The 27,733-nt window shown below is 39.1% G+C and overlaps 1 protein-coding gene across 1 annotated transcript in view; it reads left to right on the top strand.

The window, feature by feature from the left end:
* The window catches only part of COG5 (component of oligomeric golgi complex 5), a 363,078-nt gene that overhangs the window by 9,855 nt on the left and 325,490 nt on the right, over positions 1-27,733 (top strand). The window contains exons 4-5 of the mRNA XM_015134669.3: positions 5,039-5,093; positions 5,196-5,265. Of these exons, the coding sequence (XP_014990155.2) occupies positions 5,039-5,093; positions 5,196-5,265 (125 nt within the window). The remainder of the gene's footprint in view (positions 1-5,038; positions 5,094-5,195; positions 5,266-27,733) is intronic.

The raw sequence follows: 27,733 nt of genomic DNA, 5'->3' as shown, positions 1-27,733 counted from the left end.
GAAGAACTTAATATTTTTGGAAATAGTTGTTTGAAATCTGGAATACATATCTGACTAGGTTCTTAGGAAAATTAAGAAGCTCTAAGTACTGATTGACTTAGTACTGGAAATTAATTATTATTTTTAGTCATTTCAACTTTTATTTTAGATCCAAGGGGATATGTGTAGGTTTGTACCTGAGAATATTGTATAATGCTGAGGTTTGGGATACAAATGATCCTGTCACCCAGGTAGTGTGCATAGTACGCAACAGTTAGGTACTCCCTCCTCTAGTAGTCCCTATTGTCTATTGTTGTCATCTTCAAGTCTATGAGTACCCAATGTTTAGCTCCCACTAATAAGTGAGACTGTGTGGTATTTGATTTTTCTCTTCCTGCCTTAATTTGCTTAGGATAATGACCTTCAGTTCTATCCATATTACTGTATAGGACATGATTTCATTCTTTTTTTATGGCTGTGTGTTATCCATGGTATATATGTACCATGTTTTTAAAATCTAATTCACTGTGGATGGGCACCTAGGTTGATTCTATGTCTTTGTTATTGTGAATAGTGCTGCGATGAACATATGAGTGCATGTGTCTTTATGGTGGAACAATTTATTTTCTTTTGAATGTATATTCAGTAACAGGATTGCTGGGTCGAATAGTAGTTCTGAGTTATTTGAGAAATTGTCAAACTTCTTTCCATGGTGGCTGTACCTTCCCACCAAGAGCGTATAAGCATTCCTTTTTCTCAGCAGCCTCACCATCATCTGTTGTTTTTTGACTTTTTAATAATAGTCATTCTGAATGGTGTGAGATGGTATCTCATTGTGGTTTTGATTTCTCTGAGGATTGGTGATGTTGAGCATTTTTTTTATGTGTGTGTTGCCTGCATGTATGCCTTCTTTTGAGAAATGTCTCTTTTTGTCTTTTGCCCACTTTTTAATGGAGTTGTGTTTTTGCTTGTTGAATTAAGTTTCTTATAAATTCTGAATATTTGACCTTTGTCAGATGCATAGTTTGCAAACATTTTCACCTGTTCTGTAGGTTGCCTGTTTATTCTATTGATAGTTTTTTTGGTTGTGCAGAAGCTCACTAGTTTTAATTATGTGTTTAAATCTCATAATATTTTTATACATTTCTGAGAGCAAGTAATACTTTAATGGCAATTTTTAAAACATACTAGTTTTTTATTTATAAGGATGGCATGGTAGTACATTGAGTGTATATAGGTCTAGATGAATCACCACAACAGAAATATTTCTCACTGTGGCTTTTAAATATGTGTTCTAGTTCTTTAATGTGCTTGTTTTTCCCAGGACGTTCTTCAAAGATTAAAATATTTGAAATACACTGCTAGACTGAATTAGAATGATTATGTCTTGTACAAGTGTGTAGAGTACAAAGGTTGGCTACTTTATTCCTATGATTATCTCAGAATATTCACTAGATTATTTGAACATAAAATATTGAAGTGTAGGCCAGGGTGCAGTGGCTCACGGCTGTAATCCCAGCACTCTGGGAGGCCAGGGTGGGAGGTTCACTTGATCCTGGAATTCAAGAGCAGCCTGCGCAACATAATGAGACTCTATCTCTATAAAAAATAAAACATTAGGTTGGCATGGTGGTGCATGCTTCTAGTCCCAGCTACTTGGGAGGCTGATGTAGGAGGATTGCTTGAGCCAAGGAGGTTGAGGCTGCAGTGAGCTGTGATTGTGTCCCTGCCCTCCAGGCTGGGTGACAGAGCAAGACCCTAGACCCTGTCTCAGAAAATAAATAAAATAAAAAACTTTAAGTGTGAATTGCTTAGTATTCATTTTAGCATGATGTGTCTAAGTATTTACTAGAATGTTATTTTGAGATGCTGAAAAATAAGTGTGGTGTATATACGTATTAGAAAAATTGAATATTATTTTAGCATCTACTTCATCTGCTTTATTCTCCTAAATATGTAAAATTTTTTACCATGTAAGTAGTTTGGAGGTATGTTTAAGCCTATTTTATTTAAAAATGTCCTTTTTTAAAATATTCTTCCAAATATTACTTTGATAATTTGCTAGGTTTCAGAAAGCTATAGCAATAGAGTTTTTGTTTTCATGGAATTTTGAGAAATATTTATTAAGCTTATAATATAAAAAGAGGTAGCCTCCCATCCTGGCTAACATGGTGAAACCCCGTCTCTACTAAAAATACAAATAATTAGCTGGGTGTGGTGGTGGGCGCCTATAGTCCCAGCTACTTGGGAGGTTGAGGCAGGAGAATGGCGTGAACTTGGGAGGCGGAGCTTGCAGTGAGCTGAGATCGCGCCACTGCACTCCAACCTGGGCAACAGAGCGAGACTCCGTCTCAGAAAAAAAAAAAGTAGCCTCATTCATTTATTTTTTCATTCAGGCCATCAAATAGTAATTAAGAACTTGTTAAGTACTAGGCACATGTGAACGATAGACAAAGTCACTGTCCTTTTGGAACTATGTTCTGGTCCTGGAGGTAGATTGAAAAAAAAAGTACAGATAGAAAACAGGGCTGGGCATGGTGGATCATGCCTGTAATCCCAGCTACTTGTATGCTGAGGCATGAGAATTGCTTGAACCTGGGAGGCAGAGGTTGCAGTGAGCTGAGATCATGCCACTGCACCCCAGCCTGGGCAATAGAGTTAGACTGTATCTCAGAAAACAGAAAGAAAAATTTTATTTGTAAATTCTGCAGAGAAATGAAACAGGTGATGGGGATGGATGAAGGCGAGGGAAGGCCTTTTTGAGAAGATGACATTTGAGTCAAGATCTAAGATAAGGAGGAGCCATCACAGGAAGATTTGGAGAGAAGACTGAACAATAAATGGGAAAGCAGGAATTAACTTGGCATGTTTGAGGGGCAGAAAGTAGCCCAGAATAGTGAAGGAGGGAGAGAATCGTAGATGAGGTTCTTGGGAAGGAATTTGGATTTAATTCTAAATGCAGTGGTAAACCATTGGAAGAGTTTTTTGGTTTTTGTTTTTGGTTTTTTTTTTTGTTTTGAGACGGAGTCTTGCTCTGTCTCCCAGGCTGGAGTACAGTGGCCAGATCTCGGCTCACTGCAAGCTCCGCCTCCCGGGTTCACGCCATTCTCCTGCCTCAGCCTCCTGAGTAGCTGGGACTACAGGTGCCCGCCACCTCGCCCGGCTAGTTTTTCGTATTTTTAGTAGAGACGGGGTTTCACCATGTTAGCCAGGATGGTCTCGATCTCCTGACCTTGTGATCCGCCCGTCTCGGCCTCCCAAAGTGCTGGGATTACAGTCTTGAGCCACCGCACCTGGCCAACCATTGGAAGAGTTTAATCAGGTTATTGTATGATGAGATTAATACTCTGAATAGTTTACTCTGATAGCTCTATAGAAAAAGGCAATGGTGGAAGCTTCCAAACTAGTGTCCCTGATATTAGAATAGTTTAAGTTGATGATGCCTTGGATTAGAGGGGTGGCAGATGGAGTAAAATGTAGGCAAAGCTGATAGGATTTGTTGATGGCAGATGAAAGAGCTGATGGAAAAAAGTCACCATGAGTTATTCCTAGGATTTTGGTCTCAAAAATTGGATAGATAGATGATGGTATGAGTAATGGAGATGTCATAGCCTGGAGAGAAGTATGATTTTTGATGGGTTGCAAGGTAGGGCATAAACTATCTTGGGTATCTTAAATTTGATGTAACAGTAGGAAGAGAGAGAAAGAGGGGAGAGAGATAGGGAATGAGAACATAGGCAGATATATAAAGAAAATCTTTTTACATAGATATATGTGTATACGTCTGTATATGTGTGTGTGTATAAAATCAGTATTTTATTGAACAGATACTATTTAAAACTTTGGAGTTGAATGAAATTCCTGAAAGATTGTAGATGGAGAAGAGCAGATGGCTGAGGATCACATCTTGGGGTACTCCAGCACATGTAGAGGTCTGCCAGAGGAGAAGTGGGAACAACTGATGAGATAATAGGAGACCCAGGAAGTGTGTTGATTTGAAAGCCTAGACAAAAAAATGTTTCAGAAAGGGAGTAGTCAACTGCTGTGAATTTCTGAGAGCTTGAACAAGGTTAAGACAGAACCAACAGTAGAATTTGGCAACTCGTAGATTTCTGGTGACCTTGATAAGATCTGTTTTGGTGGAGTATGGGTGGAAACCCATTGAGACTGGGTTGTGGAGAGAATATGATGTAAGAAAATGGTTATAAGTAACGGCAGTTTATTCTTGGCAGTTTGTGGTGAATACACCACAAAACCAGCGCAAAAGTGGGAATCTTTGGTTCAGAGAGGATTCTGTTGGACTAAACTGTGTTATTATACTTGTATGCTGATAGGAATGTTTATTTGTTCTAACATTACTTCACTTAAAATATGACGACATGTCTATACTTAAATTTAGTTATTACTATGCTTTCAAAACAACTATGCCAGTTGGATATAGAAACTGAATTTTAAAGAATGGCCTTCAAAATAATTAAATATCTGTACTAATTGAAAGCCTAAATAATAAAATTTAAGCTTGATCTTCCTGAAAATATTTTTCCAATTTTGTGAAAATTTCCTCCTGTTGTAAGCCTAGAGAGTTGTAGATTAAGCTGTGGGCTATAGTTTTAATATAGGAGTGATGGGGCAAAGGGGATATCATGGTGGATCAGTCATACTTTTTTGGTAATGTATTAAAATATACGTAACATAAAATTTATCGTTTTTAGCATTTTAAAGCATACAATTCAGTGGTGTTAAGTACATTTACAGTGTTGTGCGACCATCCTCACTATCTAGGTCCAGAACTTTTCCATCACCCCAAATGGAAACCCCACATCCATTAAGCAGTCAGTTTCCATTCCCTGTCAGGCTTCTTTTGTGAGGCAAAGATTGGAGGGGGAGACCAGTTACAGGCTTTTACAGCAGTGTGGGTAAAAGATATTGGTTGCTTGGATTAGGATGGTGACAGAAAAAGTTAAAATTATATATGCATGTATTTTCTTTTAATTAAACTTTTTACCCAGTTGGATGCCCTGTAAATTTGTAAAGCCAATGTAAGCTTATGTTTTCCTAGGTGTTCTTCAGATGATGCAGACGAGAATTGGGGCTTTACAGGGAGCTGTTGATAGGTACTGTTCTTAATTTTATAAATAAATGAAATGGGAATATTTTTATCCATTGATATTTTGAAAATGATTTTATTCTGACTCCTCTCTTTTCTTTTTCTTTAGGATAAAAGCAAAAATTGTTGAACCATACAATAAGATAGTTGCCCGTACTGCACAACTAGCAAGACTTCAGGTAGTTTCTTACTTTTGTTTCTTTAGACTTTATTATTCATTTTGTTTTCATAAGTGGACAAAATTGAAGAATATGAGTTTGGAAGAAGTAAGAGAATGGGAACAGAAGGTAAGAGAAAAGGAGAAAACAATACTAAAAAGCCTTAAGATGTCTAGCTCAAAAAATACAAATCTAAAGTGAATTATTTTCACTGTCATTGCAGTATATAATTGTTTATTAACTTATATCTTCTTCAATTTCTTTCATCAATGTTTTTTACCTTTCAGTGTATAGATGCTTCACCTCCTTGGTTAAATTTATTTCTAACTTTTTTTTTTTTGTAGCTCTTGTAAATGGGAAATGGGATTGTTTTTCTGATTATTTCTTTGGATAGTTCGTTGTTAGTGTATAGAAATGCTACTGATTTTTGTATGTTAATTTTGTATCCTCTGACTTTACTGTATGCATTTTTTTCTAGCACTCTTTTGATGGAGTTTTTAGGGTCCTTTATCTACTTTTCTATCTAAAGGATCATGCTGTCTGCAAACAGGGACAATTTTACTTCCCTTCAGGTTTGGGTGCCTTTTATTTCTCTCTTGCCTAATGACGCTGGCCAGGACTTCCAGTGGCTACGTTGATGAGTAGTAGTGGTGAGAGTGCGCATGCTTGTCTTGTTCCTGATCTTAGAGGAAAAGCTTTCAACTTTTCACTGTTGATTATGATGTTTAGTTGTGGGCTTGTCGTATATGGCCTCTATTGTGTTGAGGTACATTCCTTCTATAACAATTTTTTTTGAGTTTTTAACATGATGTGTTGTTGAATTTTACCAAGTGCCTTTTCTGCATCTATCAAAATGGTATGGTTTTTGCCTTTCATTCTGTTAATGTGGTATATCATTTTTGATTTGCACATGTTGAACCATCTCTGCTCCCCAGAGATAAACCTCACTTGATCATGGGGCGTGATTATTCTAATATGCTGCTGAATTCGATTGGCTAGTATTTTGTTGAGGATTTTGCATCTGTGTTGATCAGGAATACTGACCTGTAATTTTCTTTTCCTGTAGTGTCTTTGGCGTTGACAGAAGGGTAATATTGGCCTGATAAAATGAGTTTAGAAATATGTTTCCATCTTTGGTTTTTTGGGGAGAGTTTTAGAAGGATTGGTATTAGTTTTTCTTTAAATGGTTGGTAGAATTCAACAGTAAAACCATCAAGTCCTGGGCTTTTCTTTGTTAGGAGACTTTTTATTACTGATTTAATCTGTATACTCTCTATTGATCTGTTAAGATTTTATTTCTTTATGATTCAATTTTGGTAAGTTGTATATGTCTAGAAATGTATCAGTTTCTTCTAAGTTATCTGATTTGTTGTCATATAATTGTTCATGGTAGTTTCTTATAATTCTTTATATTTTTGTAATATCAATTATAATGTTTTCTTTTTCATTTCTGGCTTTATTTGAGACTTCTTTTTTTTCTTAGTCTAGCTAAGGTTTTATTGATTTTATTTATCTTTTCAAAACACCAACTCTTATAGCAAGGCATGGTGACATTTCTGTAGTCCCAGCTACTCGGGAGCCTGAGATGGGAGAACTGCTTGAGCCTGGGAGGTAGAAGTTGCAGTGAGCCGAGATTGCACCATTGTACTGGAGCCTGGGCAACAGAGCAAGACCTTGTCTCAAAAAAAAAAAAAAAACCCAAAACACAACTCTTGGTTTTATTAATCTTTATTGTTTCCTAGTCTATATTTAATTTATTTCTGCCCTGATCTTTATTATTTTCTTCCTTCTACTAACTTTGGGCTTTGTTTGTTCTTTTGCTAGTTCTTAAAGTTTAATGTTAGGTTATTTATTTGAAATCTTTTTTGATGTAGACATTTATTGCTATAAACTTTCTTCTTAGTACTGCTTTTGCTGCATCCCATAACTTTTGGTATATTGTGTCATTTGTCTCAAGATATTTTAAAATTTATCTTTTAATTTCTTTTTTAATCCATTGGTTGCTCATAAGCATGTTTTTTTTTTTTTTTTTTTTTTTTTGAGAATTTTTTTGGTGAATTTTTCAAAATCCATCCTTTATTGATTTCTAGTTTAATACCATTGTGGTTGGAAAAGATATTTGATATGATCACAGTCTTCTTACGTTTGTTAAGCCTTATTTTCTGGTCTAACATATGATCTATCCTGAAAAAAGTTTCATGTGCATTTAAGAAGAACATGTATTCTGCCACTATTGGATGCAATGTTCTGTATTTGTCTGTTCAGTTTGTTTGGTCTAGAGTGTAGTTAAAGTCTGTTGTTTCGATATTGATTTGTTGGTTTTTTCTTTCTTTTTTTTTGAGTTGGAGTCTCACTGTGTCACCCAACCTGGAGTGCAGTGGCCTGATCTCTGCTCACTGCAGCCTCCGCCTCACAGGTTCAAGCCATTCTCCTGCCTCAGCCTCCTGAGTAGCTGGGATTACAGGTGCCCGCCACCACACCTGGCTAATTTTTGTATTTTTAGTAGAGATGGCATTTCACTGTGTTGGCCAGGCTGGTCTCGAACTCCTGACCTTGGGTGATCTGCCTGCCTTGGCCTCCCCATGTGCTAGGATTACAAGTGTGAGCCACTGCGCCTGGCCTATTTTCTTTCAGCACTTTGAATAGATCATCCCTGTTTCTCCTGGCTTATAAGATTTCTACTGAGAAATCTGTTCATAGCCATCTTGGGATTCCTTTGTATGTGATGTGCTTCTTTTCTCTTGCTGCTTTCAAGATCCTCTCTGTTTTTGATTTTTTACAATTTGATTGTAATATATCTTGGGGTAGTCTTGTTTACACTGAATCTGATTGGAGGTCTTTGAGCTTCCTATACCTGGATATTTTTTATCTTTCCACAGATTTGGGGAGTTTTTGTTATTATTATTATTAATTTATTAATTTATTTTTGAGACGGAGTCTCGGTCTGTAGCCCAGGCTGGAGTGCAGTGGTGCGATCTCGGCTCACTGCAAGCTCCTCTTTCCGGGTTCATGCCTTTCTCCTGAGTAGCTGGGACTACAGGCGCCCACCACCGCGCCTGGCTAATTTTTTGTATTTTTAGTAGAGACGGGGTTGCACCGTGGTCTCAATCTCCTGACCCTGTGATCTGGCCGCCTCGGCCTCCCAAAGTGCTGGGATTACAGGCATGAGCCACCATACCTGGCCTGTTGTTATTTTTTAAAATAAACTTTCTTCTCTCTCTGCTCCTTCTGGGACACACATAATATGTAAATTGGATTGCTTGATGGCATCTTGTAATTCTCAAAGGCTTTCCTTACTCTTTTTCTTTTTTCTTTTTGTTCCTCAGGCTGGATCATTTCGAATAACCCCTTTTCAAGCGCACTGATTCTTTTGTGTGATTGAATCTATTGTTGAAGCTTTCTTTGGAATTTTTTTAGTTCAGTCGTTGTGTTCTTTAGCTCCAGAATTTCAGTTTGGTTCATTTTTGTGGTTTCTGTGTCTTTGTTGAACTTCCCATTTTGTTTGCTTATTGTTTTCCTGATTTTGTGTACTTGTCTAGTTGTATTCTCTTGTAGTTCATGGAGTCTTTAAAAGATGGTTATTTTGAATTATTTGTCAGGCAGTTCATAAACCTCAATTTCTTTAATGTTTGTTCCTTTGGTGGTATTATGTTTCCCTGATTGTGATTCTTGTTGCCTTGTATTGGTGCCTGCACATTTGTAGAAGTAGGAACTACTCCACTCTTTGCAGACTGGCTTTGGCTGGGAAAGTTCTTCACCAATTAGCCTGACCAGAGATTCTAGGCAAGCTTTCTGGTGTGGTCTGTGAGCAGGCTTACTGCTGGTGTCTTCAGGCAGGCTGTTGTGGTACCTAGGTTAGCAGGTGCACAGGTCTGGTGCTTGGGTCCATGAGGTTTGGTCTGCAGACTATATTTACCGGGGAAAATGTGGGTCATGAGTTTGCTGGAGCAGACGTAGATCCAGGGTTCACAGTGCCAAGCTGGCCCCCTGTGGAATGGACCTATTCGGGGCCTACTCCACAGGAGCTGGTCTGAAGCCTAGTCCCTTGGGAGCTGACCTGGCACTGGGACTGGCCTTGAGCTTGAATCTGCAGGAGCCAACCAGTTGCTGGAATGGGCCTGGCACCTGGGACCGTGGGAATGGGCCTGGAACCTGAGTCCACAATGCCTGGCTTTCACTGTCTCCTGGGACCATGGGGGTGGGCTTGGAGCCTGTGAGTCAGGCCTGGGTCCTGGGTTTACCAGGGTTAGCCTGGAGCTTGGGTTTGCGAGGGTGGTCCTGGAGCCTTGGTCTGCTGAAGTAAGCCTGGGCTCTGCATCCACTGAAGGCTGGGGTCTGTGGATGCTTGCTTTGTGCCTAGAGCCATGAGGGTCTGTCTAGAGGCTGGGTGAGTGAGTGCTGGCCTGGAGGCTGGGTCTTCAAGGGCTTGCCTGGAGACTGGGCCACTGAGACAGGTGTGAGTCATCTGGTCTTGGGAGCTGGCCTGGCACTGGGTTCTGCGATGAGCCTGGACCCTGGGTTTGCCAGAGGAGGCTGGGTTCTGCTGGGATGGATCTGGACCCTGGGCCTGCCCGAAGAGCCTGGACTTTGTGTCTGTTGGAGTGTGGGGCCGCAGGGGCTGACTTGGAATGTGGACCCGTAGGGCAGGCTTGGAGCCTGTGTCCGTGGGTGCTGGCCTGGTGTCTGAGGCCACAGGTGCCAACCTGATGCTGGGGCAGATCTGGTGTTTGGGGCCACGTGGGCTGCTCTGGAGCATGAGGCTTTAGTGGCTGACCTGGTGCTGGAAGTCTGTGTGCTAACCTGGCACTAGGGCTAGCCTGACATCTTGGGCTATGCAGGGTTGCCTGGTGCTGGGTTGGGCCTGGAGCCTGAGTTGGGATTAGCCTGAAGCCGAGGGCTGGTCTGGGACCTGGGGTCACTGGGACCAGCCTGGTAGTGGTGTAGTCTGGAAGTACTGGCCTGGAGTCGGGCAGGGGCAACCTGCCCAACACGATTTTAATGGGGCAGGCCTAGTGTTGGGGACTGAGGCAAAGTCCAGTGCTCAATTCCTTCTCTTTTCTCTGCTCAACGAGCATCTGTCTCCTTGCTAGCTGGCTTGTACTGGGGGATACAGGTAATGTGACACTGTCCTTCCTACTCTCTTTAGTGTGTCTCTTTTTATTTCTGTGCTATATTCAGGTGCTATAATGTCTCACCTGGTTTAACTTTTGTGAAGATAATTTGGATAGTGGTTCAAGTTAATGTGTCTGCAAGCTGGAGTCCTGGAAAGTCTTCCTCTACCATCTTACTAATGTCACTCATAAACATATCACATTGATTTTTGTAACTAAAAATTATGCTTTAATACCCTGTTTTTTGGAAAGTATCCTTTTTCAGATTCATCTATATTGCTTTTTTTTTTTTTTTTCTAGACAGAGTTGTGCTCTGTTGCCTAGGCTGGAGTGCAGTGGAGTGATCTTGGCTCACTGCAGCCTCCACCTCCCAGGTTCAAGGATTCTCCTGCCTTAGCTTCCCAAGTAGCTGGGATTACAGGCACCCGCTACCACATTTGGCTATTTTTGTTGTCGTGTTTTTAGTAGAGACAGGGTTCACCATGTTGGCCAAGCTGGTCTCGAACTCCTGACCTCAAGTGTTCCACCTGCCTCGGCCTCCCAAAGTACTGGGATTACAGGCGTGAGCCACCATGCCTGGTCTTGCTTATTGTTTTGTTTCATTTTTATTGCTGTAGAATATGTCATTATATGAATATTCTGCTTATGGACTTTGGATTGTTTCCAGATTGGGACCATTATGAATAATATGGCTGTGAAAACTTTTTCACAAATATATATTGGCTCATGTAATACCCCTTTGTATAAGTTATATCCTGGGAATGAGATTTCTGGGTTATAGGGTTTCTGATTTTCAACTTCATTAGATAATGCCAAACTATTTTACCAAATGGTTATAACACATATGCTATCAGTATATGAGAGTTCCTTTTAGTTTGTATCCTTGTCAACACTTAGTATTGTCAGACTTGTTAGTTTTTGCTAATATTTTAGGTATGTGGTGGTGTCTTGTTGTGGTTTTGTTTTTCTAGGAACTAATTACTAAGGAGATTGAACCTCTTGTGAGTCATCTATTACGTGTGTTTGAGATATCCCTGTGCCTACCCGTTTTTTTCTTCTCGCTCTTCTGTGTTGTTGGAGAGAAATTAAATTTATCCAGTTTTTCTTTTATGGTTAGTTCTCTTTTATGAAAAATTCTCACAAGATAACGTTCTGTACTCTGAAGTTATGAAGATATTGTATAATGTCTTCAAAAACATGTATTGTTTTGCCTCATATGTTTAGATCTATAATCTACCTGGAATTGCTTGTACATTTACTAACCTTTTTTATTAAGTATCTAATCTGCTGTTAATCCCATCCTGTGTGTTTTAAAATGTTGCCTAATATAGTTTTCTTTGTATTTTTTTTTTTTTTTTTGAGATGAAGTCTTGCTGTGTTGCCTAGGCTGGAGTGCAGTGGCATGATCTCGGCTCACTGCAACCCCGCCTCCTGGGTTCAAGCGATTCTTCTGCCTCAGCCTCCTGAATTGCTGGGAGTATGGGCGCATACCACCATGCTCAGCTAATTTTTGTATTTTTAGTAGAGACGGGGTTTTAACATATTGGCCAGGCTGGTCTCGAACTCCTGACAGCCTCCCAAAGTGCTGGGATTACAGGTGTGAGCCACCATGCCCGGCCTATAGTTTTCATCTCTAGTATTTGTTTTTGTGTCTTTTTATATGTTCTCTTTCTGTTATGACATTTATATTTCAATTTCATTTATATACATACATACACACACACACACACACACACATATATGTATGCTTGTTTGTTTGTTTGTTTGTTTGTTTAAGACAGGGTCTCACTCTGTTGCCCAGGCTGCAGTGCAGTGGTAAGATCTCAACCCATTGCAATCTTCGCCTCCCAGGCCCAAGCTATCCTCCCACTTCAGCCTCCTGAGTAGCTGAGACTATAGGCACGCACCACCACACTCAGCTAATTTTTGTATTTTTTGTAGAGACCAGGTTCTGTCATGCTGCCCAGGCTGGTCTTGAACTCCTGAGGTCAAGCATTCCACCTACATTGGCCTCCCAAAGTGCTGGGATGACAAGCATGAGCCACTGTGTCCATCCGACATTTATGTTTTCATTTACCTTCTTGAAGATATACATGTTTATAATTTTTTTTTTTTTTCCAAGACACAATCCTGCTCTGTCGTCCAGGCTGGGGTGCAGTGGCATCATCGTGGCTCGCTGTACCCTCCGCCTCCTGGGTTCAAGTGATTCTCCTGCCTAAGAAGCCTCCTAAGTATCTGGGATTATAGGCAAGTGCCACCACACCTGGCTGATTTTTGTATTTTGAGTAGAGATGGGGTTTCACCATGTTGGCCTGGCTGGTCTTGAACTCCTGACCTCAGGTGATCCGCCTGCCTCAGCCTCCCAAAGTGCTGGGATTATAGGCGTGAGCCACTGTGCCCAGCCTATAAAATAAATTAACATTTAATTCTTTATTATTTCTAGGTTAATTTTTGTTGATTGGCTTTTCTTCTTGTTATGGGTTTTATGTGTTTTGCTTCTTTACATACCTGGTAATTTTTTATTGGATATTAGAAATGTATATTTTGTGTTTAGAGTTCCTAGATTATTTAAAATTTCTTTTAAATAGTGTTGGACTTTTTTCTGGTTCACAATTAAGTTACTTGGAATCAGTTTGATCTTTTTTTCTTAATTAATTAATTAATTAATTAATTTTTTATTTGAGACAGGGCCTTGCTCCGTCACTTGGGCTAGAGTATAGTGGGGGCAGTCTTGACTCACTACAACCTCCAACTGCTGGTCTCAAGCAATCCTCCTGCTCTAGCCTCCCAAGTGCCTGGGACTACAGGCACATACTACCATGCCCAGCTAATTTTTTTTTTTTTTAATTTATTGTAGAGATGGGAGTCTCACCATGTTGCCTAGGCTGGTCTCAAACTCCTGGCCTCAAGTGATACTCCTACCTGGCCGCCCAAAATGCTGGGATTACAGGTGTGAGCCACCATTAATCTTTTTGAGATTTAGTTTTAAATCTTTGTTAGTACAGGTCCAGAACAGCCTTTAACCTAGGGCTAGTTTAGCCCTGTTTACTATTAGGTCTTTCTACTGTGGTTGGTGAGAACATGTGTGAGCTCTGTGAGTTGTTTCAGTGTTTCTTTTCCTGTGCTTCCTCTCACACATGAACAGATTGGTACTCAGAAGACTTGCAGCTATTTTTCTGCTTATCTCCACAACGTCTCTTTTTGCAGCTTCTTTTTCTCCAATTCTCTGCCCACAAACACTAGCTTTTTTGGCTTTCTTGAAGTGTAATCTCTGCTTCCCAACTTCAGAGAGACTGTCATGCTCTGTTTCCCTTCCCTTCCTTTCCCTTTGCCGTGGCCTGAAAATTGTCTCCCATTGGTAATCTGAGACAATTGTTAAGCTCATTTTCTTGTTTCTCTCAAAGATCACAGACCTGCGTTTTCTGTTATGGAATTATTGTCCAATTATTCATTCCTGTTGTCCTAAAATTATTTCGTGTATTTTGTTCAGTTTTCTAGTTGTTTAAAATGGAAAGGTAAGTCTGACCCTATTCCATCATTGTTAGAAGTCACACTCATTATTAAAAATTGAGTTATAAGTTATGTACCATAAAATAATCACTTTAACATGTACAGTTTAGGAGTTTTTACTATATTCACAAGATTGTGTCTTGTGAATATAATATCTAATTATACTATAATATTATCTAATGCCAGAATATTTTCATTACCCAAAAAAGAAACTCTATGCCCATTAGCAGTTATTCCCTCTGTCCACTTCCCTACGCCAAGCTCTCAACCACTAATCTGCAGTCTTCCTTTTTGGATTTCCCTATTCAGAACATTTCATAGAAATGGATCATTCATTATGTAGCTTTTGGCTTCTTAATGTAATATTTTCAAGGTTCATCCATATTGTAGCATGTGTCAGTACAGTAAGTTCTTATTTAATGTCATTGATAGGTTCTTAGAAACTTCAACTTTAATAAAGAACATACAGCAGGTCCATGTCATTTCGTTATAAACTGAGGAGGTAGAAAATGGGTCTTATTATACGTTGCTTTGTTGTTGTTGTTTTTTGAGACAGGGTCTTGCTCTGTCATCCAGGCTGGAGTGCAGCCTCTTGAATAGCTGAGACTACAGGCACGTACCACCATGCCCAGCTAATTTTTTTTTAAATTTTAATTTTTTTTAGACAGTGTCTCTCACTGTGTTGCCCAGGCTGGTCTCAAACTTCTGGACTCAAGTGATTCATCTTCCTCAGCCTCCCAAAGTGCTGGGATTACAGGAGTGAGCCACCCTGGTCCATTGTTTTCACTTAAAGTCAAAAGAGCCAGTTGATGATGTTTAATGAGGACTTAGGTACTTCATTCCTTTTTATGGTCAAATAATATATCATTACATGAATATATCACATTTTTGTTCATTCAATTTGTTTATCCTTTAATCAGTTGATGAATATTTAGGTTGTTTCTACTTTTTAACTATTTTGAATAGACTGCTAAGAACAAACGTTGCATAAATAATACTTATGTGGACTTTTTTTTTCAATTCTTGGGTATACACCTAGAACATATTATGCTAGGTTATATGCTAACTCTATGTTTAACATTTTGAGGATTGCCAAACGATTTCCAAGGCAACTGTACTGTTTTCCATTGTTACCAACAATGTATGAAGATTCTAATTTCTCTACTTTTTAAGAATATTGCCATCTTATTGAAGTGGCATCATTGTGTTGAGTAAATACCCGAGATTCGTTGTCTTACAGCCACAGAAAACTAGGACGCAGACACACAAATAGTGAGATTCAGAGTGGAAGTTTAATAGGTGAAAGAAAGAGAAGACCTCTCTCTGCTGCAGAGAGAGGGTTCCTGGAGAACTGGGTTGCCACTTTTATGGTGAAATGCAGTGGGTTTTATAGATGAGCTTGAGGAGGCAGTGTCTGATTTACATAGGGCATGAAAGATTGGTTGGACCAGGTGTGCTATTTGCATAAGGTGCGAAAAACTAGTTAGGGCTGGGTGTGCCACTTGTATAGCATGTGAAAAAGCTGGCCACCCCACCCTAATCTTTTATTATGCAGATGGGTTCTCTGGCTGGCTGGTGCCATGTTGCCTGCATCTTTACATGTGGTGACAAAGAAAACCAAAGATGGAGCCTTCATGTTGAACATACTTGGCTTCCAGGTAGCCCTTTTCTATTGACACAGCTGCTGGCATTCACCTGTTCAATTTCCAGCTTGCATATCTATGTCTGCAGCTTGATTTTTCAGGCTGCTCTTTGTTAGAAAAGAAATAATTTGGGGGCTGCTTTTCATTTAAAAGGAAATTCTGCCAAGTACTCTGTTGCCATTATTATCTGCCTAAATAATTTCTGTCTCCTGTATCATTATTGGGTATGAAGTAGTATCTCATTATCATTTTGATTTGCATTTTCCTAATGGCTAATGATATTGAGCATCTTCTGTGGTGCCTTTTGGCTATTTATCTGTCTTCCTTGGTGACATGTCTATTCAAATCCTTTGCTCTTTTTCTTTCTTTCTTTTTTTTAATTATACTTTAAGTTCTGGGATACATTTGCAGAACATGCAGGTTTGTTACATAGGTATACATGTGCCGTGGTGGTTTGCTGCACCCATCAACCCATTATCTACGTTAGATATTTCTTAGAAGAAATATACTATCCCTCCCCCTTGGCTCCACCCCCTAACAGGCCCCGGTGTGTGATGTTGCCCTCCCTGTGTCCGTGTATTCTCATCGGTCAACTCCCGCTGATGAATGAGAATATGTGATGTTCGGTTTTTGGTTCCTGTGTTAGTTTGCTGAGAATGATGGTTTCCAGCTTCATCCTTGTCCCTGCAATGGACATGAACTCATTCTTTTTTATGGCTGTAGTATTCCATGGTGTATATGTGCCACATTTTCTTTATCCAGTCTAACACTGATGGACATCTGGGTTGGTTCCAAGTCTTTGCTATTGTGAACAGTGCTGCAGTAAACATAAGTGTGCATGTGTCTTTATAGTAGAATGATTTATAATCCTTTGGGTATATACCCAGTAATGGGATTGCTGGTCAAATGGTATTTTTAGTTCTAGATGCTTGAGAAATAGCCACGTAATGGTTGAACTAATTTACACTCCCACCAACAGTGTAAAGTCTATAAGGAAGGGGTCCAGTTTCAGTTTTCTGCATACAGCTAGCCAGTTTTCCCAGCACCATTTATTAAATAGGGAATCCTTTCCCCATTGCTTGTTTTTGTCTGGTTTGTTGAAGATCAGATGGTTCTAAATGTGTTATGTTATTTCTGAGGCCTGTTCCATTGGTCTGTATTTCTGTTCCATTGATCTATATATCTGTTTTGGTATCATTACCATGCTGTTTTGGTTACTGTAGCCTTGTAGTATAGTTTGAAGTCAGGTAGTGTGATGCCTCTAGCATTGTTCTTTTTGCTTAGGATTGTCTTGGCTATATGGAATCTTTTTTGGTTCCATATGAAATTAATAGTAGTTTTTTCTAATTCTGTGAAGAATGTCAGTGGTAGCTTGATGGAAATAGTATTGAATCTATAAATTACTTTGGGCAGTATGGCCATTTTCATGATATTGATTCTTCCTGTCCATGAGCATGGAATGTTTTTCCATTTGTTTGTGTCCTATCTTATTTTCTTGAGCAGTGGTTTGTAGTTCTCCTTGAAGAGGACCTTCACATGTCTTGTAAATTGTATTCCTAGGTATTTTTATTCTCTTTTTGTAGCAATTGTGAATGGGAGTTTGCTCATGATTTGGCTCTCTGTCTGTTATTGATGTATAGGAATGCTTGTGATATTTGCACATTGATTTTGTATCCTGAGACTTCACTGAAGTTGCTTATCAGTTTAAGGAGTTTTTGGGCTGAGATAATGGGGTTTTCTATATATACAATCATGTCATTTGCAAACAGAGATAATTTGATTTCCTGTCTTCCTATTTGAATACGCTTTATTTCTTTCTCTTGCCTGATTGCCCTGACTGGAACTTCCAATAATATGTTGAATAGGGGTGGTGAGAAAGGGCATCCTTGTCTTCTGCTGGTTTTTAAAGGGAATGCTTCCAGCTTTTGCCTATTCAGTATGCTGTTGGCTATGGGTTTGTCATAAATAGCTCTTATTATTTTGAGATATGTTCCATCAGTACCTAGTTTATTGAGTGTTCTTAGCATGAAGGGCTGTTGAATTTTGTCAAAGGCCTTTTCTGCATCTACTGAGATAATCATGTGGTTTTGTCATTGGTTCTGTTTATGTGATGAATTATGTTTATTGATTTGCATATGTTGAACCAGTCTTGCATCCCAGGGATGAAGCCGAGTTGATCGTGGTGGATAAGCTTTTTAATGTGCTGCCGGATTTGGTTTGCCATTATTTTATTGAGGATTTTCACATCGATGTCCATCAGGGATATTGGCCTGAAATTTTTTTTATTGTGTTTCTGCCAGATTTTGGTATCAGGATGATGCTGACCTCATAAAATGAGTTAGTGAGAAGTCCCTCTTTTTCTGTTGTTTGGAATAATTCTAGAAATAGTTCTAGAAGGAATGGTACCAGCTTCTCTTTGTAACACCTCTGGTAGAATTCGGCTGTTAATCTGTCTGTTCCTGGGCTTTATTTTTTTTGGTTGGTAGACTATTAGTGCCTCACTTTCAGGACTTATTGGTCTATTCAGGGATTCAACTTCTTTCTGGTTTAGTCTTGGGAGGGCATATATGTCCAGGAATGTATCCATTTCTTCTAGATTTTCTAGTTTATTTGCACAGAGGTGTTTATAGTATTCTGTGATGGTAGTTTGTATTTCTGTGGGATCAGTGATATCCTCTTTAGCATTTTTTATTGTGTCTATTTGATTCTTCTCTTTTCTTCTGGATTAGTCTGGCTAGTGGTCTATTTTGTTAATCTTTTCAAAAAACTAGCTCCTGGATTCATTGATTTTTTTTTTTGAAGGGTTTTTCGTGTCTCTATCTCCTTCAGTTCTGCTCTGATCTTAGTTATTTCTTGTCTTCTGCTAGAATTTGAATTTGTTTGCTCTTGCTTCTCTAGTTCTTTTAATTGTGGTGTTAGGGTGTCAATTTTAGATCTTTCTCACTTTCTCCTGTGGGCATTTAGTGCTATAAATTTCCCTCTAAACACTGCTTTAGCTGTGTCCCAGAGATTCTGGTATGTCGTGTCTTTGTTCTCATTGGTTTCAAAGAACTCATTTATTTCTGCCTTAATTTCGTTATTTACCCAGTAGTCATTCAGGATCAGGTTGTTCAGTTTCCACATAGTTGTGCGGATTTGGGTGAATTTCTTAATCCTGAGTTTTAGTTTGGTTGCACTGTGGTCTGAGAGACTGTTTGTTATGATTTCCATTCTTTTACATTTGGTGAGGGGTATTTTACGTCCAATTATGTGGTCAATTTTAGGATGAGTGCTGTGTGGTACTGTGAAGAATCTGTATTCTGTTGATTTGGAGTGGAGAGTTCTGTAGATGTCTATTAGGGCTTCTTGGTCCAGAGCTGAGTTCAAGTCTGAATATCCTTGTTAATTTTCTGTCTCGTTGATCTGTCAAATACTGACATTGGGGTGTTAATATCTCCCATTGTTACTGTCTGGGAGTTTAAATCTCTTTGTAGGTCTCTAAGAACTTGGTTATGAATCTGGGTAGTCCTGTATTGGGTGCATACATATTTAGGATAGTTAGCTCTTCTTGTTGCATTGATACCTTTACCATTATATAATGCTCCTCTTTGTCTTTTTTGATCTTTGTTGGTTTCTTTTTTTTTTTTCTTTTTTTAAATTATACTTTAATTTCTAGGGTACATGTGCACAACGTGCAGGTTTGTTACATATGTATACATGTGCCATGTTGGTATGCTGCACCCATTAACTCGTCATTTACATTAGGTATATCTCCTAATGCTATCCCTCCCCCCTCTCCCCACCCCACAACAGGCCCCACTGTGTCCTATTCCCCACCCTGTGTCCAGGTGTTCTCATTGTTCAGTTCCCACCTATGAGTGAGAACATGTGGTGTTTGGTTTTCTGTTCTTGTGATAGTTTGCTGAGAATGATGGTTTCCAGCTGCATCCATGTCCCTACAAAGGACATGAACTCATTGTTGGTTTAAAGTCTGTTTTATCAGAGACTAGGATTGCAGCCCCCACTTTTTTTTTTTTTTTTTGCTTTCCATTTGCTTGGTAAATATTCTTCCATCCCTTTATTTTGAGCCTGTGTGTGTCTTTGCATGTGAGATGGGTCTCCTGAATACATCACACGAATGGGTCTTAACTCTTTATCCAATTTGCTGGTCTGTGCCTTTTAATTGGAGCATTTAACCCACTTAGATTTAACATTAATACTGTTATGTGTGAATTTTATTCTGTCATTATGATGCTAGCTTGTTATTTTGCTCATTAGTTGATGCAGATTCTTCATAGTATTGATGATCTTTACCTTTTGGTTTGTTTTTGCAGTGGCTGGTACCAGTTTTTTCTTTCGATATTTAGTGCTTCCTTCAGGAGCTCTTATAAGGCAAGTCTGGTGGTGATAAAATCTCTCAGCATTTGCTTATCTGTAAAGGATTTTATTTCTACTTCCCTTATGAAGCTTAGTTTGGCTGGATATGAAATTCTGGGCTGAAAATTCTTTTCTTTAAGAATGTTGAATATTGGCTCCTACTCTCTTCTGGCTTGTAAGATTTCTACAGAGAGATCCGCTGTTAGTCTGATGGGCTTCCCTTTGTGGGTAGCCCGACCTTTCTCTCTGGCTGCCCTTAACATTTTTTACTTCATTTCAACCTTGGTGAATCTGACGGTTATGTGTCTTGGGGTTGCTCTTCTTGAGAAGTATCTTAGTGGTGTTCTCTGTATTTCCTGAATTTGAATGTTGGCCTGTCTTGCTAGGGTGGGGAAGTTCTCCTGGATAATATCCTGAAGAGTGTTTTCAACTTGGTTCCATTCTCCCCATCACTTTCAGGTACAGCAATCAAACGTAGGTTTGGTCTTTTCACATAGTTGTATATTTCTTGGAGGCTTTGTTCATTCTTTTTCATTCTTTTTTCTCTGATCTTTTCTTCACACTTTGTTTCATTAAGTTGATCTTCAATCTTTGATATCCTTTATTCCACTTGATCTATTAGGCTATTGATTCTTGTGTATGCTTCACGAAGTTCTCCTGCTGCGTTTTTCAGCTTAATCAGGTCATTTATGTTCTTCTCTAAACTGGTTATTCTAGTTAGCAATTCCGCTAACCTTTTTTTCAAAGTTCTTAGCTTCCTTGCATTGGGAAGAAGTCTTGTGCTCTGAAAGAACATGCTCCTTTAGCTTGGAGGAGTTCGTTATTACACACCTTCTGAAGCCTACTTCTGTCAATTTGTCAAACTCATTCTCCGTCCAGTTTTGTTACCTTTCTGTTGAGGTGTTATGATCCTTTGGAGGAGAAGAGACATTCTGGTTTTTGGAATTTTCAGCCTTTTTGCGCTGTTTTGTTTTCATCTTCATGAATTTATCTACCTTTGGTCTTTGCTGTTGGTGACCTTTGGATGGAGTTTTTGCATGGTTGTCCTTTTTGTTGATGTTGATGCTATTGCTTTCTGTTTGTTAGTTTTTCTTCTAACAGGTGCGTCTGCTGCAGGTCTGCTGGAGTTTGCTGCAGGTCCACTCCTGACCCTGTTTCCTTGGGTGTCACCAGTGGAGGCTGCAGAACAGCAAAGACTGACTAGAAAAAAATCACTGTGAGACTAGTGTTAAGCATGAGAACCGGGATTAAATGAAGGTTATAAAGAATAGTATGTAATGACTATATGTTTTGGCAAGGAAATATAATTCAGCTGTAAAAAACAGTGGGAAGAGCATATGCAAAAAATTTTAAAAACTATTTTCTGCCATCATACTTTTGACTGTAGTGTTGGTTTTGTTGATCAGATATTTTCTGTGTATTGTGCAGCAAAGCAAATGAAGAATTATACATTATTTTAATTTTGTTATCTCTTGTGTCATTGAGACCTAGGAATCTCAATGTGTAAGAAATTGTATACTATTTATAGATTCATATAGATGTAAGAAGGCTAAATCCTCTACTTCTGATTTTTAATTAGAAGTATCAGTATGAACTTGAGATACTTTAATGTTATTTAAAAATAGTATATACCTTATATTTGTGTGTGTATATATATTTGTACATATGTATATGTATGTTAATCTGAGAATGTTTTGTGTGTATTGTGGAATAAATCAAATAAATATTTATGTGATATTTTAGTGCTGACATTTCCTAGCTATGTCTATGGAAAAGTCCCAGAAATGAACAAACCTAGTTCCATGAATGTAGTCTTGAAATGCTGTTTTTTTGGCTGGGGGCAGTGGCCCATTCCTATAATCCCAGCACTTTGGGAGGCCAAAGCAGGTGGATCACCTGACGTCAGGAGTTCGAGATCAGCTGGGCCAATGTGTGAAACCCCATCTCTACTAAAAATACAAAAATTAGCCAGGCATGTGGCAGATGCCTGTAATCCCATCTGCTCAGGAGGCTGAGGCAGGAGAATCGCTTGAACCCTGGAGGAGGAGGTTGCAATAAGCCAAGGTTGCGCCATTGTACTCCAGCTTGGACGACAAGAGCGAAACTCTATCTCAAAAAAAAAAAAAAAAAAAAAAAAAAAGAATAATGCTGTTTTTTACTAAAAGAAACCAGGGCTTCTTTGAGAAAATTTTGATTCCAGGTCTGGGCCATGAAATGTGTAAAATGATCTTGGAACATTTTTATACCAGGTATCAAGGAGGCTGTCAGCGACTGCTAGGTTCATGACAAAGGAACTCAGGAACTGACTTAAGAGGCTTTGGGTGACCAGCTATTTTAGTTTTACTACTGAAAGTCCTAAAACTTGGGAAAATTCTCAGTCTCAGGCAAAGTGGTACAGTTATTCACTCTCAGAGGCTTCTGCTGGCCAAAATGGAACTCTTTGAGCATCAATAAGGGTAAGAGCCATGACGGATTGGGCATTCCTTCTTGTGTTTAAATCCATTTCATAATGATATCAAAAAAAAAAAAAAGCAAAACCCCAGAATACCTCCCCACCACCGACTAATTTTTCATTATTGGTGAATATTAGGGAATTATTCCTTCATTTTGAAAACTAATAAGGGAAAGATTAAGTATTTAGTTTTCTTTATGAACAATACTGCTAGGTAAACAAATAGTAAGGTAAAGTTTATTTTTATAGAGAAATTTCATATGCTTGTAAATAAAGACAAAACGACAGAATTGGATTATTACTATTTTGCAGTCACTTATGTTTCAATGGATTTTGATGTTGCATATCAGTGGCTGCTACTAAACACAAAAAGAGAGAAAATCATACATCTCTTAAAATATACCACCCTCTAATGTTTAATATTGCCAAAAATACTAAACTTGAATCTAATGAAGCTGCCCACATCCAACTACTAATTTACAGGTAATATAGAAGATAGAGGAACTTGTTAAACTGCATCAAGGGAATACAGTCAACAAAACCCAGTCTGTGGGAAACTTTAGGATAGGTGATCCAATATATTCAACAAATTGCAATGGAAAAAAGAGATGGTGAGAGAACCAACAGATTAAAAACAGGAAAAGTTAAACCATAGCACTTAGGTATTTATACTTCAGTAATAATAAAAAAATAAAAGTAAGGAAGTGATTAATGTAAAAGAGTAGTGGTTTCTGTTGGTTGGCATGAGGGTAATGGCATTGGGAGGGAGTACATGAAGGCTTCTGTGGTGACTCACATGGTCCTGTCTCCTGATCTATGTGTTGCTTCTAAGTTCATTTAGCTGTGTATCTCTGAGTTTGGTTTTCCATGTTTGTGTTATATTTAATAGTAAAAGTCAAATAAAAAAACGAGGGAAAGGAAATTGATTGGAGGGGAGGCAGCTATATTGGGAAATTGGTGAGAATTGATGCCTTATAGATTAATTTATAATAGCTTAGACTTATTAACTAAGAATTTTATTAAATGCTATTCTCAGAAGATTCAACATAATCTGTAAGTGGAGAGCCATTAAAGTTTACTAAAAAGGGGGTTGGAGTGCTGAAAACTGTGTTTTTTTTTGTTGTTGTTTTTTTTTTTTTTTTTTTTTTTGAGACAGAATTTCGCTCTTTGTTGTCCAGGCTGGAGTGCAATATTATGATCTCGGCTCATCGCAACCTCCGCCTCCCGGGTTTAGCAATTCTTCTGCCTCGGCCTCCCAAGTAGTTGGGATTACAGGCATATGCCACCACACCCGGCTAATTTTGTATTTTTAGTAGAAGCGGGGTTTCTTCATGTTGGTCAGGCTGGTCTCGAACTCCCGACCTCAGGTGATCTGCCCTCCTTGGCCTCCCAGTGATGGGATTGTAGGTGTGAGCCACTGTACCTGGCCCAAAAACTGCGTTTTTAAGAAGATAAATCTGGCTGGGTGGATTTCAGTGAGAGACTTGAAAGCTAGCCAAGAAACCACTATGTTAAGGTAATGGTGATAAAGATTTGGATTAAGGTGGTGCTTGTAGGAATAGAGGTAAAATAACAACTCTTATTTTATGCAGTAGGATAGTTGGTAAGACTTGGTGACAGATTAAGTATGGTTGCTAAAAATAAAAACAGTAGAAATAAAGATTGCATGTTTTGAGAGCATATCACTTTGTTGGGTGGGATTAGGGAATTCTGGATGACAATCATAGAGTAAGAGCTTAATTTCTTCTTACGATGTATTTAAAATCTCAGAGGAATGGTTGCTAGGGATTCAACGTTCCAAATTGTTTATCTAAAAATGTCAGTTCTAACAGGGACACTGATAATGTTTCCAGTGCAAGATATCCAGCTTACTGGTGTCGAATCCGTATGGTTCTGCAGCAACCTCAATTTTTGCCTCCTTAGAAGAAAGAATTCGACTGAGGGGCATAAGGCAGAAAAAGAGACCAAGGCACATTTCAGAGCAGGAGTGGAAGTTTGTTTAAAAAGGCTTTAGAACAGGAAAGAAAGAAAGGAAAGTATGCTTGGAAGAGTCCCAAGAGGGCACTGAGGTCAAGTGCAGTGTTTAACCTTGGTGCCAGAACTTAAGAGCCTGGCTCCTTTCCCATAATTCTTCCCTTAGGATGGGCTACCTGCATGTCCAGTGCCCTCCTTACCCTTAAGAGGTGAGCACACGCATTGTGTTTAGAAATTTGTATGCATGCCTACCTGAGGCTTTGTTCCTTTTTCAGGTGGAGTGCCCCCGGAAGGTCAGACTCACCATTTTGTGTCTTAAAGCACATGCCCTGGAAGTTGCTTCTCCCTGGCCTTTGCATTGAATTAACACTTCAATGCACCAAGTGTGGACCATCAGGAAATGTCTTCTCCCTGGCACTGGCTGCCAATTTATCAGTTTCAGAGAGGCAATGTGATAACTTCCAAACCATCAACTGACATTCCTAGTGGGTGGGGCAGTAGCCCTCTCCTGCCCCACTCTTGATTGTCTAACTACCTGCAACAATAGCAGTAATTGTTTTTGTTAAGTACATAGTTGGGACAGAGATACAAGGGTGACTTTTCAGTGTTATTTCCTTTTATTTCTTGAATTTTGAATCATGTGCTTGTATTACCTGTTCAGAAAATGAATAATATTTAATTAAAAGATAGAGATGCCCCAATTGTCAATCTCCATGGGAAAAATTGTCCTTTTTTTTTTTTTTTTTTTAATTTAAATATTTCAGACTAGTTTGTCTGAAAAGCAGTCAGGTAAACATGTTTAATAGTTGATTGACTTTGACTTACATGTGTTTGTAAATATATGTTTGCTTTATGTTTGAGTATGGTATATGCATACATATGGTGTATTGCTTGTGAATACATGGGTGTGGCTGTGTGTGGCTCTGGTGTATGTATTTGTTGTGGGAAGTCAGGGACCCTGAATGGAGGGGCTGGCTGAAACCATGGCAGAAGAACATAAATTGTGAAGATTTTATGGACATTTGTTAGTTCCCCAAATTAATACTTTTATAATTTCTTACGCCTGTCTTTACTGCAGTCTCTGAACATAAATTGTAAAGATTTCATGGACATTTACCACTTCCCCAATCAATACCCTTGTGATTTTGCCTGTTTTTACTTTAATCTCTTAATCCCGTAATCTTCGTAAGCCGAGGAGGATGTATGTCGCCTCAGGATCCTGTGATGATTGCATTAACTGCACAAGTTGTTTGTAGAGCATGTGTGCTTGAACAATATGAAATCTGGGCACCTTGAGAAAAGAACAGGATAATAGCAATGTTCAGGGAACAAGGGAGATAAGACTTTAAACTCTGACTGCTGGTGAGCCAGATGGAACAGAGCCATATTTCTCTTCTTTCAAAAGCAAATAGGAGACATATCACTGAATTCTTTTTCTCAGCAAGGAATATCCCTGAGAAAGAGAATGCGCTCTAAGGGTAGGTCTATAAACTGCCCCCTTGGAGGTGGCTGTCTTTTATGGTCGAAGCCGAAGGGATGAAATAAGACCCGGTCTCCTGTAGCGCTCCCAGGCTTATTAGGACAAGGAAATTCCTGCCTAATAAATTTTGATCAGACAGGTTGTCTGCCCTCAAACTGTCTCCTGATAAGATGTTATAAATGACAATGTGTGCCCGAAACTTCATTAGCAATTTTAATTTCGCCACATCCTGTGGTCCTGTGATCTGGCCCTGCCTCCACTTGCTTTGTGATATTCTATTACCTTGTGAAGCATGTGATCTCTGTGACCCACACCCTATTCATGCACTCCCTCCCCTTTTGAAAATCGCTAGTAAAAACTTGCTGGTTTTATGGCTCAGGGAGCATCACGGAACCTGCCGACATGTGATGTCTCCCCTGGACACCCAGCTTTAAAATTTCTCTATTTTGTACTTTATTTCTCAAACCAGCAGAGACACTTAGGGAAATAGAAAAGAACCCATGTTAACTATTGGGGGTGGGTTCCCCGATATGTATTTATTTCACCCATAAAAGAATGTTTATACCTGGAGGCTCTGGGACCCTGGCTTCTCAGAGCTTTTAATTCTTATTGCCACCATGTAGGATTTTTCTCCTTAAACAGGGGAGATGTCCTTGCTTCTCAGTTAACCTCGGGGCCATTCAGAAATGGTTGTGATGCAGTAGTATGGAATGTCTCTCTTTCCTTTGTAATCACTACTGAGGCTGAAGATCACTACATATTGGTTATTCAGTATGTCACCCTCTACTGCACTCTCCCTCATGCAACTGCTGTGAATCCAGCTTCTGTAATAAAGTGTCCTAAAATACATGAACTTTTATTTCTTACCTCAGCCTTTTGATAGGTAAAGACCCAGTATTAGATCTGGAAAAAGGAATAGGAAGTGTGTGAAATAGTTTTGTTTTGTTGTTTACGTATTCTCTCTTTTATAATTTATTAGGGATTAAAAACCACCATGCACGGTGGCTCACACCTGTAATCCTAGTACTTTGGGAGTCTGAGGCAGGAGGTTCACCTGAGCCCCGTAGTTTGAGAGCAGCCTGGGAAACATGGCAAAACCTCATCTCCGCAAAAAATACAATTAGCCAGGCATGGTGGCACGCACCTGTAGTCCCAGCTACTTGGGAGGCTGAGGCAGAAGGATCGCTTTAGCCCAGGAGGTAGAGGTTGCAGTGAGGTGTGATCATGCCACTGCACTCCAGTTGGAGCAACAGAGTGTGACCCTGTTCTCCAAAAAAAAAAAAAAAAAAAAAAAAGAATATCATGAAATTGAGAGAAGTTTTAAGACTACTCCTGCAGGATATAGGAAAGAGAAGCTGGGATTGTAAATAACAGGAGGCAGTAGTAGGAAGCTGAGCAGCCTAGCTTAGTGATTGTCAATTTTGACTGCACATTGGTACCACCTGGGAATATTAAAAACATAAAAACATAACTCATGCTTGGTTTTCACCCATAGAGATGCTGATTTAATTGGTCAGGGCTGTGGCCTGGGCATTGGAACATTTTCAGTCTACCCACTTGAATTAGTAGTCAAGACTGATAACCACTGGCCTAGAGAAGAAAACTGGTTTAGGACTGAAAGAATCCTTGGCTCTCACGATGCCTCAATTCCAAGTTCTCTCCACTTGGGATGAATTGGAGTTTATTATAAAATGTAAATATAGTACTTTTGTGTGTTCCCTAGGACATTTGATGCTTTTTAAGACTTGTGATTATTTAGGTTTGTGGTTGGTGGGAAACAAAAAACGCATGAGTGAATCTTTAGCATCTGGAAAGAATGGGTAGATTCACATATTAAGTACAGTGTGAGCCACTGTGCTTTTTTTTTTTTTAAATGTAATTTAAGTCCCAGGATACATGTGCAGGTTTGTTACATAGATAAACATGTGCCATGGTGGTTTGCTGCACCTATGCTTGTTATTAC

This window comes from Macaca mulatta, chromosome 3 (assembly GCF_049350105.2).
Source record: "Macaca mulatta isolate MMU2019108-1 chromosome 3, T2T-MMU8v2.0, whole genome shotgun sequence".
Classification (NCBI taxonomy): domain Eukaryota; kingdom Metazoa; phylum Chordata; class Mammalia; order Primates; family Cercopithecidae; genus Macaca; species Macaca mulatta.
This window is presented reverse-complemented; position numbering and strand designations above follow the sequence as displayed.